Source organism: Glarea lozoyensis, assembly GCF_000409485.1.
Source record: "Glarea lozoyensis ATCC 20868 chromosome Unknown GLAREA3, whole genome shotgun sequence".
Lineage (NCBI taxonomy): Eukaryota > Fungi > Ascomycota > Leotiomycetes > Helotiales > Helotiaceae > Glarea > Glarea lozoyensis.
Window position 1 is genome coordinate 705255 of NW_007360998.1, and position 11649 is coordinate 716903.

Sequence of the window (11649 nt, forward strand, 5' to 3'; positions counted from 1 at the left end):
GTGCCTGATAGACGAAGAGGCGGGGATGTCCCACTGGGGAGGGGCATGGGAAATACCTAGTTGGTTTGACTCGGCTGGTGGGTTTGGAAAGCGATGTTTTGGAATGAACAATGTATGATCTGGTACTTAATCGTCTCTATATAGATAGAAACTGATCTCATAATTGTTTTTAAAGTTACTATTTCATAGTAATATCCTCTTGAACGTGCATCCCAGCGCGTTGTATTACCCCTGAACAAGCTCAAAGCTTCCGTCATAGCTCCCCCCCACCACAACAAAAAAAGCTTTCCTCCCTCACCCCGCACATCCCTCTCCAACACCTACTATTCACTCTTCGCTCTACATCACATCACCATGTCGCCCCCCAACATCCGCCTCATGGACGGAGGCCTCGGAACCCTCCTCACGTCCCCCCCGCACAACATCACATTCACGCACGACCACCCCCTCTGGTCCTCGCACCTGTTGACGTCGAAAGAGGGGGAGAAGGAGTTAGCGAGAGCGCAGAGGAGTTTCGTGGATGCGGGCGCGGACATACTGTTGAGTGCTACTTATCAGGCTAGTTTTGAGGGGTTTGGTGGGACGAAAGTACGGTATGGGAGGCAGGAGGAGGGGATTGGGGAGGGGGTTGGGGAGGAGGAGGCGGGGAGGTGTATGAGGAGGGGGGTGGGGGTTGCGAGGGAGTGTTTTGATGGGGGGAAGGGGACGGTGGTGTTAGGGTTGGGGGCGTATGGTGCGATTATGATTCCGGGCGCGGAGTATAGTGGGGTGTATGATGAGGGGCATAGGAGTGTTGAGGAGTTGCGGGAGTGGCATGGATATCGGATGAATGCTTTTAAGAGTGAGAAAGATTGTTGGAGGGAGGTGGATATGGTTGCGTTCGAGACTATACCGGTGAGGAAGGAGGTTGAAGCTGTGAGAGAGGTTATGGCGGGTGTGAATGAGAGGGATGGGAGGAGGTTCTGGATTAGCTGTGTTTTTCCGGGGGAGGGGAATGTGCTTCCTGATGGGAGTTCTGTTGGGGAGGTTGTTGAGGCTATGCTCGGCAAGAGGAGTGAAGGTGCGGATGATACGCCGTATGCTATTGGTATTAACTGTACGAAGGTTGGAAAAGTCGAGAGCTTGATCTTGGAATTCGAGGAGGCTGTGGAAGGGCTACTTGAAAGCCATGCTACAGCGTTATCGCGTGTTCCGGCGTTAGTCTTGTATCCTGATGGGACGATGGGAGAAGTATATAACACCACGACGAAGGTGTGGGAGAAGAAGGAGGATACTACGGTAGGTTCAGTGAGTTATTGTCATTCGCCTTCTGTCGGAACGGCATGATGTTCATATGGTATCGAACTGACGTACTTAGGGGCCCTGGCATGAGACGATATTCGAAATCGTGAAGAGAACGAGAGAGAGAAATAAGTGGCAAGAGATCCTACTTGGAGGGTGTTGCAAAACTACTCCTAGCGATATTGCGAAATTGAGGAAGAGAATCGATGAGCTTCAAGGCTGAGTCTGAATTGTTGATATCTCCGTACGAACGAGAGTATCGTTCTTGAGAAGATGAATGAGATGGATACTTCGTCTAGGTCAATGATAGGGAGGTGGTCCGGTCGGCCGTCGCTGGTCGAAACTTAGGGGGCGCGTAATCAAAGTATACGCGTCGCTCAGCCCTGTGAAAGTACATGCAATGCTTCTTGATCAGTCACGAAGACCAAGTCTATCAGCAATAACAGATAAGTTACGAATCTGCTCGCGGCTGTCATGAATTGTCGCTCCTCGAGCCGCCAAGGTCATGGAGTCAAAAGCACGGTCCACCCAAACTACCCAAACTACTTCGAAGTACCAGGCGAATACGCGTATCGACCGTATTGGGAATACCAAGACCCGCTTCGTCGACAACACCATCCTCCAGCCTATCAAAACGCATTCAGGTCCTTGATCAAAATATTCTTGGACCTTGTCAGACTTACCGATAGCATGGAAGTGTGCAATGACACTGGAGTCTGTGGATCCGTATGAGATTCGTCATGTAGCGTATTCAAATACGCTTCGGGTCTTTTGAAAGGACTTCGCCCACTATGGCATTACATTGTGGTGCTGGACAGATTTCTCTATTAAAGACTCTTCCGAACTGTTATTATTATGTTCTATACTCGACTATTTCTACTTAAATCCTTCATACCTTCTTTTGGGACTTCCTAGCTCATTACTGTCGTCAAATCCCAGCTCGCATCCATACAGACGTCTAGCCCAACAATTAAGCTTCACTGGCTCACACTTTGTCACTCACTGGCGACAAGTTCACAGAAGTGATAACTGAAATGGCAGTCCTCAAACCAATTCCTGGGACGGACTATTTTCTGTGGAAATTCGTCCCTTCACGGCCCGCTTCGATAGCACTTATCTTTGTGTTCCTCGTCACAACGATTTTGCATCTTTGGCGAATATACAAGTTTCGCAGCTATTTCTGTATTGCTTTTACGCTTGGTTGTCTTTGTAAGCTTGACTACTGGCAGAGACATAATTTCTTTGTGCTAACGACTCGAACAGGCGAAGTCTTAGGTTATGCAACTCGAGTAGTCGCCTATGATAATACCGACAGCATCGCCATTTACGCAGTTCAATCGAGCTTCCTCGTACTTGCGCCTGTTTTCTTCGCAGCCTCAATCTACATGACACTCGGCCGGATCATACGATGCGTCAAGGGGGAGCACTTATCAATAATCCGCCTCACTCGAATAACAAAAACATTCGTCTGGGGAGACTTCTTTACGTTGGGAATACAAGGAGGAGCTGTGAATCTGACGACGAAGGACAAGACAGCCAAGCTAGGAGAAAATCTTGTAGTCGTTGGTTTGTGCATGCAGCTGGCTCTCCTTGGATTCTTCTTTTTAACGGCAGCCGTGTTTCACAAACGTCTTAGAAAACAACCAACGATTGAATCTACCACCACCAATATATGGAAAAGTACACTCTACATGATATATGTCGTCAGTGCTCTGATCTTCTTGAGATCTGTTTTCCGCGTCATTGAGTTCCTTCAGGGGACGGACGGATACTCGTTGCGTAATGAATGGACGCTTTATGTGTTTGACGCGGCGCCGATGTTTGTGGTCACTTTGATATACTTTTGGTGGTATCCTGGCTTTCTCTTGCAGACTCAAGAGGGCGAGGAACGCTTTGAGTTGGTTGAGGAGGGGAGGGTTAAGTCTGATAGGCCGCTTATTAGGAGTTGAGATGTTGCTTATTCCGAAGCGGGCACATGTAGGAATAAGCTGCCATGCGGCTTCATTGGTTAGCATGTATTGTTCTTTAGCTCTTTTGTAGATTCGTCGCGCGAAGTTTGGTGGAAGAGCAGGAGTCTAGGAGATTAGTTTGAAATTTGTGGAGCGAATGTTTGATATTTATTAGTTTAGACCTTTATTTAGATTTTCTTTTCCATTGTATAATACCACCTAGCTAAACTAGAGCTTTAACTCTGAATCTACTTCCTTTTTGCTTCTACTTTGCTGCCTGCCAGGAAGCGTTCAGCCTTACGAGACTAATCCTTCAGCAAATATCAGACCCACAAATTATCTTGGCGCGTCGTACCCCCTTTTTGATGATACACCTCGGCAAGTCAATATTAAAACCAATGATATCACAAAATAAAAGCTCCTCCATAGCCCGTCTCTTCCACTTAAAACCTCCCCATGATTCGTCGCTCTCATAAAAAGTCCCGTCGCGGATGCGCACAATGCAAGCGCGCTCATAAAAAGGCATGACTCCTCAGATCCTTCTTCACCCATGAACTAACGCGGGATAGTGTGATGAAGCCCACCCTACATGTTCGAATTGTCGGACCGCTGAGAAACTGTGCTCGTTTTCGCAGGGGAGTGTGGGGAGTAGTCCTAGTGATTTTGAGTTTGTCGGGGGTGAGAAAGATGGGAGGAAGGATGAGAGAGGGAGGGTAGGTGTGGGGGGAACGAAAGATGGGAGGGATGTAGGTGAGAAGGTTAATATGTTGCATCTGGAACTATTCCGGAATCTCACGAGGGGGAACCTGGGAAGTTTGTCCGGGAATGAGAAGGAGGGGAGTGAAAATTTTAATGCGTGGCTTGATACGGTGCTTAAGGTGAGTTTGGCATCTTGGGTCTTCAACATGTCTACTAATACTCTCAGTACGATTTCTCATACCCCTATCTCATGTACGAAACCCTCGCCATATCCGCATTTCACCTAAGCACCATCCACCCAGAAAAGGCATCTCTCTACCTCCGCGAATCAGCGAGTCTCCAGGCGCAAGCCCTCGCATTGTTTAATACCTCTATCTCCGTCGATAATCCGGATAATATCATCCCTTCCTTCCTGTTCTCCAGCGTCCTGGGGCTGCATTTCTTCTGCGAGACATTCTCATCCCCCAGAACTGATTTGAATGACTTTCTGGACCGCTTGGTGCAGAGTATTAATTTACTAAGAGGGGTTTTGACGCTGATAGGCGATCAATGGGAGACGATTAAGAATTCGGATATCAGATGTCTCCTAGCCATCGAAGACGACGACGTCGTCGACCGAAACGATCACGTAACCCACGCATTCGAATCCCTCCTCTCACGCCTCTCTTCCTCCCCAACACTCACGCCTGACGAACTCGCCATCTGCACTGAAGCCGTCACGCAACTCGTCTGGGTCTACAACTCCCAGCCCGCGATCATGGATGGTAAGCGTCCGGACGCGCGAATGGTGGTTACGTGGCCGATCAAGGTGTCTGCTGAGTTCACGCGGTTGCTGGATGAGCGGAAACCCGAGGCGCTGGTTGTGCTGGCGTATTTTTCGATTGTGCTGGATGAGAGGAGGAGTTTTTGGGCGGTTGGGGAGGCAGGGAAGGAGTTGTTGAGGGCCATTGGGGAGTTTCTTGGGGTGGGGTGGAGGGAGTGGTTGAGGGTTCCTAGGGGGATGGTTTTGGGTGAGGATGGGGAGGGGGAGGATACGGAGATGGTGTCTGCTTGAGGGGGCTGGGAAGAGGATTGTGGAAGATGCTCATCGAGGATCCGCTCATTCTCGACTGTATGAGATGGTGTTTGGCATATTGTGGAGGATATCTATCGACGATCTGCTTATCCTCGAGTTATCTTTTACGATGTTATGGTAACTGCTTCAACAGACTGGGAAGCAAACTGTAGAAAATATCCATCGACGATCTGCTCATTCTTGATTACACGAATTGACGACAATATACTGTACCACTTCATCACCTGACGGAGAATTTCCATTTACGGAAGAATACAATTCCACGCATCCGGCAAAGACCGCATATCTCCTGCCAACGTACTGTTTCATCGACATCAATTGATTTACATACAGAAGCGCTCATCTTTGCCGCATGGTAGGATCTTCAAAGGGTCCTTTCGAGCGCCACGCCAGTCAGCCAAGTCAATCGACGATCAAGATTTCCTAATGCGTGACAATTTGGTCATCAACTGAAACACACCACATTTCTTCAACAACTTGACATAAAGAACTTCGCCAGCCCAACAGCCGATCAAAATATGTCTTCAAAGAAAGCCACCACGGGATCAACCTTGACGGCGGCTCGCTGTTCTGACGAGGTCTCAAAAGCTTCACAATATCAGGGTACATCAAACCAAACAAAGACCAGAAGAGGGGAAAAGGAAACGTGTATCTTTTGCTCCACAGCATTATCAAAACGTTCCCAGATACGCCAATCGGTCTTCTGGACCACTCAAAATCCGGGGATAGCGGTTCGCTTAGAACTGCATCTCTAAGTATGCAGTGCATTTACAGATGCAGCCCACTTATCATCTGGATATTTCCGGAACCTTGGCAGATTTCGTGTGGCATCCTTTTGGCCTTGTACTGTCCCAGGTCTTCGTTTTGTTGAGCTGGTCTGTTACTGCCATTCCTCTGCTTTCTTCTTGACGAACTGTTGATACCTTCGTACCTGACCTACAACTTGTCAAGTACCGAGTCCTAGGCTTTAAGCAGACAAGTCCAGCGGTATATAGACAGGCCGGCGGCTATTCCAAAGTCCTTGGCTTCCAGGTCGCTTTATTTTAGGACATGTTACTGCTCCTCAAAGCGGATAGGACCTGACTCTTTTGCTGTGCTGTTGACATGGTACGATTGGTATGGTGGTCTCTCACTTGCCTTAGCCCGTCATTAGTTAGATTTACCCCACACTTGTCCGTCCAACTCAAGCTTTGGAAGGTTCGGGCGGCAATAGGCGTCGTATTGATAAAGCGAGTATTGCAGTTAATGATTAGAGAATGATGATTATGATCATATATTGAAACAGAAATTGGAAGTAGGCATGATTCATCAAGAGATTAACACTCGTGCTATTGACAAGTACTGCCCTTCAGATCCCGGACCTCCGTGCTTTGAAATTCCTTTTGGCAGACAGATATGTGAGGTGTTCGAGATCCAACGCCGCCCTGTGCGGATGACGCGGTGTGGTTTCTCCTTTGTTTGTCAGGAAAGGATAGTCACCCCAGAAATGAGCACAGCGGGCGCTAATTGGCTGGAGGCTGGCCAGACCCATAAAACCTTAATTCGTGCTCACTAGCCTGTCATCCAATTGTTCCCCTCCTCTCCTTCCCTTCCCCTCTCTACATATTCAACACCACGTCCGCATCTATCTTACCCACATCCAAATCGAATTACAACAATCCATTCACCTTCTGCCAAACCTTCGAACGAACACTGCAATCCTACGATCCATTTCCCTGATCCGATAAGCCTCAGATAAGCTTCGTACCTTGACAAAGGCAGTTGTCAATCCGCGAGTGCCCCAGAGAAAGCGGGCACTATACCTGATTACAACAAAGGTCTATCGGATTCACCCAACCGTCGAACATTCGAGTCCCATCCCGACGCTGAAGAGAGCAGCTGAGGGCAATTGACGAATCTCTCAAGAATATCATAAATAAACAACCCCCGCTTTGCACATTCTCCTCTCAATTCCCCTCCCGAACGACCCGAACAATTCTCATCAAGATGGCCAACAACGATAACGCTTCCAATGATGGTGCGGGCCGTACCCGTCGTGGTTCCTTCACCCAGCAAACGTTCACATCCATCTTTGGTGCCAGATCCAATAGCTTCGCTGGCGGTGCGGCACCTACCGCTCCCTTCCCAAGTGCTATCAATACCGGCTCACCACAAGACCAACGTCGCCGCATGTCCATTTCAACTCTCGGACTTTCGGGAACTTCCCCTACTCAGACATCACCATTCCCCTTCGGAGCTCGACGTGGCAGCGTTTCTACTGCAGGTTCTGATTCCCTCAACGAGAGTGCGATTGATGATGATGATGACCCCTCACGAAGCACACCTACCACGCCGTTTGCCCGAAGAATGTCTTTTGGTGCACAGGCACTTCGACGTGCTCAACCCAATGCCAATCCAGGTACGAATGGTAGAACTCCTTCTTATACTACAAGCAAGCCATCTGCTTTACCTACAATCCCGTCTGGGCCGCGCAGTGCAGCCGCTCTTGCAGCTCACGAGCAAACCCAGACGGGAAGTGGTAGCATTACCCCTCCACAATCTCAAAAACAGGCAAGCACGCAATCAAAGCCCAGAATCGCTTCTGACTATCCCGTTTCTGCTCGAACAGGTGAAGGTAGCGGCTTCAACTGGTCTGAGCAGCTTAGATCCCGAGCCGAGAGTTCCGTCTCCCAGAATACCCGGCCATCCTTCTCTGCTGTCTCGCCCGGCGGAAGCAAGCCCATTCAAGCCCATGATCGTACTAAGAGCGTCAGCGATTTGCCGGTCCCTCCAGCAGCTATGCCAGTTTCTCGGACCCCACCGAAGCCCGCTAGAAAGAAGCCTGATGCCTTCCAGGAGCGTATTCTGAAGGGCGATTTCTACATGGACTGAATATCCTACCCTCGCTTATTTCATATGTTTTACGTTGCAGCACTTGCTCTCGTTGTGCTTTTGGCAATAACCGGCGGCGTTTGACGGAGTATTCGCTTCCCCCACCCCTTGAAGCAGATTGATGATGAGAAAAAATTGGATTGAACGACGGGATATTGGGAGTTGTACGCTGGCACGTTTTCTTCTCTACTATTATTCTTGTTTGTGTTTGTTTTGCAATATTATTGCGTGGATGAATGTTTGGTATTACAAAACATGATCAAAGGGGGCGTTCAATGGTTTTGCTTCTTCTTTGCTGATGCTTCTGATTTTGCTTGATGAGGGGATTTATTTTATGAGTGACGAGTTCTTTTGGTTGATAAGTGATGGTGTTTGAGATGATAGTCTGGGTGTGGTGTGGAATGGGATGGGGTTGTGAGGTTGTGAGGTTGGGGTTAGGAGGGGTGACATTGCACCGATATGTGCTGATATCAGCTAGGTTTATTAGCTTGAGATAAGGTTTAGAATTCAAAACTACGAGCTTTGCTTTGTTTCTGTTGCAGGATGCGCGTTTTGTGACTTAAGATAAGTAGTAGTCATGATTATTTTGATGATATTCCTTGGGCGGTAGCCACATCATGCATACGAGAATGAGAGGCTTTGAGAGTCTTTCTGCCCGTCGAACCTCATATTTGGCTTTCTTAGCCGACCTTAACTTGAATCAATCAGTCAAACTCCTGTAGACTTTCACAAAGTTACGAACCTCATCACATCAAACATAATCGAGAGTTAACAAGATGTACGTCCTGTGATGGCTTTTAGGTTCTACGAGAAATGCAAGATCAACGAGGTATCACGCGGGTGGGAGGGGTCTGATGAGCCTGTGTTTGACATGGTATGATGGGGCTGTGGGCTGTGAGGTGGTAGATGTATAGTGAAGTGTGGGTTTTGATGTTAGTGTGAGTTGTGAAGATTGGATCTGTGGTTATGTGTGAGTGGAGAAGTTGGGGATATGGAGGGGATATGGGAGGAGATTGTGGTTTGTTTGTTTTGAGGGCGATTTGAATGATTGGTTGTTCGTAAGTAAGAAGGTTTTTATGTATGGGTTGGGTGGGTTGGGTGGGTGGTTGAGGTAATTCGAGTAGTTAATTTTCTTGGATTGGATTTTCTAAGTGCGTACGTAGCTTTTGGTAAATAATTGGTAATTCGAAATCGGTGCCGTGATCTGTGACGAGGGTTGGGTGTTTAGTTTGGTTTTTCGCGTTTGTGGGGATTTATGCACTTGCGCGTGGTTTATTGTCTTGATATAGGGTTGGGAAGGGGTGAAGTGTGCTACTTATGGTACGCATTACAGGGGGTTTTATGTGATGACCATTTCAAGATGCAGAGAGGAAGGGGTCCAAGGGGAATTAGAGAGTGGTTGGCAAGACTGCTGTTTTCTTGTACTTGGTTCGGGGAAAAATGGTGTGGAAAGAGGATGGTATCTTTTTGGAGTTGACTGATGGATGGTATGAGAGTTTCTTTTCGTTGCGGTGCGAAAACTTGAAATGTGAAATAGTTAACAACGAGAATTATAGTTGTGGTGAAGACAGTGGGAATGGCCTGAAGGTGGAAGTTCTAGGAGGGTTAAGGGTTGTTGAACGGTGATTTTGAGAAGTATAAGATAGCGACTTGGTTGACAACAACAACATCTAGCTGCCCGTCGGCTTTTGCGTCATCATCGAAACATTGTTACTTCATGGCAGTAGGAATCTCCAAATATAGAGCTCTACACGGAGTACGCGCAGTTGAATTCAAACCGTCTGTCTGAATATTTGAAGGTCATTTCGTAACACCTGACAATCAAGACAGAAAGAAACTAGTCGCATTTTCCGACAAACTTGGCAATAGTCAGGAGAATGAATCGAAAAGACGTGAAGTATAGCCCTCCTTTCCGATGAGTGAACTACACTTTCCATCGCCTAAAAGAAGAGGACCGAAGGTACTTACTCAGATTAAGGCAGGAGTTGCAATATCAAGTCAATCCCTGATCACACACGAACGAAATAGTGCGCGCGAGCTGAATACCACTTTGGAAGCTTGGTTATTGCACTCTTTAAGGTCGGAAGAAGTGACTTTGCGGAACCTGGGCACACACTTTGCTTCTCTACGATCATTTAATACTACCGAATCTCTGCTTGGTGCGTGAATTGCCGCTTGGGTGAAGGGCTGGGGGAATCGCTGGGAGATTGTCTTTGTGATTTGGGAGAGGACTGACGAATGATTATATTTTGATCTGAAACGTTTCTTGGGAGAGTTATATATGTATTTTCATAGCTATTGCAGTTTTATTTGAAACATGCCTTTGAACCATCATTTATAGTAATACAACACCATAATCAAATGTACTTTTTTTGTGAGACGTGTGATTTTGTAGTAGATTGCCGAAAAGCTAGCTTTACGGGCAACAAATCGTCTCTTCAACGTGGGGGTTGAAGCGTGGAGCTGGTTGCTCTTCGAAAAGTGAGGTGATCTTATAGATAACATGGCGCAGAGAGTTCCTCAGAGAGGTTCGAATGTGGAGATAGCTACTACACTATTCATGTTGTGTATGGAGTCATTGTAATGATACTATCAGGGTTAAGGGAAGAAAATAACTACACGTGTGATGTCTGCATTTAACATATGGTTACAGTAGTTGGAGCACTCATTTATCTAGAATATTACATGAATGTGGACACTTGGATTGCACGTCTCCAGGGTGCCTATACAGTGGAGTAGTTTTGGGATCCGTCATCTTCAGGCTGAGTTTTAGTTTTACGTCTTCTCTTTATCAACTCAAGGGATAACGGACGGATGGTCCTTCGTCTTAGGATCTACAGATGGGATATATACAGGAGTTGTCGACAAACGAGGGTCAGGGAGACAAGCTCGTGAATGCAGGTATAGAAGCATGTTCTCCGGCTAACACTTTGTGAACGCTTTCGTTCTGAGACAACGAAAGACCGCTACGATAAGTGCACATCTGATTTCCAAAAGCAAAAAGGCTTCTTATTTGGTAGCAAGTGCGCTCGCTGCTAGTCTCTGATGGGCAGTCACCTAGGAAAGGTCAGTCTCTGCGCTCAAAGGGAGAGAATAGGGGAGACTTACGGCTCAAGTGACCAACCTCGCCACGGTTGTAGCATTTTTGTCCCTGGTGCTACCAGCGTGACCAGAGTTCCCCGCAGCCAAATGTGTCGCCCTGACCGGCCGAGGTGAGACGTTGCCATCTTATCTCGGCGCATATAGAGATACAGAGAGCCTGAACACAGTTGGTCCTCAAAGGTATGAGACACCCATAAACCATCTCTAATATACCTCGTCCACAAGCTTCAGGTCCAATCACAGCCACTCGAAACAGGCTGTGAATCATGCCTCCAGCCCCACCAGTCATCCCAAGTATAAAAGCCATCACAGGTGGTAGTTCAACATTCCATCTTGCAACCCGCAGACATGGAGGATCCAGAGTGGGAGCTCTGCGTGCTTTGCCAATTGAAGGATAGGGATCGTTCAGGAGAATAATACTGCACTTCTCAAATGATCGGCGTGGTGAGCTCCAGTATCTGTTTTGACTTGAAGTATTCTGCTGAAGCCTAGAGTGCCGGGAGAAGAACACCGGCGTTTTCGAGGGGGTTGTCCAAAAGACATGGAAAGATGAGAGCGACAGCTCCAGCAAGCATATCAGTGGTATCACAAACACTTCAGATGAGAAAATAGTAACGATGACTTCGCTACTGCCTACGCCGCCGACAGAGCTTCCCGAATCCAGACGACAGG

General features: G+C 47.6%; 3 protein-coding genes across 3 annotated transcripts; all 3 read left to right on the forward strand.

Moving 5' to 3' along the window:
- Positions 1-354: 354 nt before the first annotated feature.
- Positions 355-1504, forward strand: GLAREA_00251 (Homocysteine S-methyltransferase; the record flags this gene model as incomplete). Its single annotated transcript, XM_008085011.1, has 2 exons — positions 355-1278; positions 1358-1504. 2 exons carry the CDS (start codon positions 355-357, stop codon positions 1502-1504), a joined length of 1071 nt encoding a protein of 356 aa, XP_008083202.1.
- Positions 1505-2315: 811 nt separating this feature from the next.
- Positions 2316-4983, forward strand: GLAREA_00252 (uncharacterized protein; the record flags this gene model as incomplete). The annotated part of the gene is made up of 5 exons (XM_008085012.1): positions 2316-2490; positions 2545-3178; positions 3548-3581; positions 3800-4108; positions 4156-4983. The coding sequence occupies 5 exons, from the start codon at positions 2316-2318 to the stop codon at positions 4981-4983; spliced, it is 1980 nt and encodes a 659-aa protein (XP_008083203.1).
- Positions 4984-6990: 2007 nt separating this feature from the next.
- On the forward strand, positions 6991-7875 carry GLAREA_00253 (uncharacterized protein; the record flags this gene model as incomplete). The annotated part of the gene is made up of 1 exon (XM_008085013.1): positions 6991-7875. One exon carries the CDS (start codon positions 6991-6993, stop codon positions 7873-7875), a length of 885 nt encoding a protein of 294 aa, XP_008083204.1.
- Positions 7876-11649: the final 3774 nt, after the last annotated feature.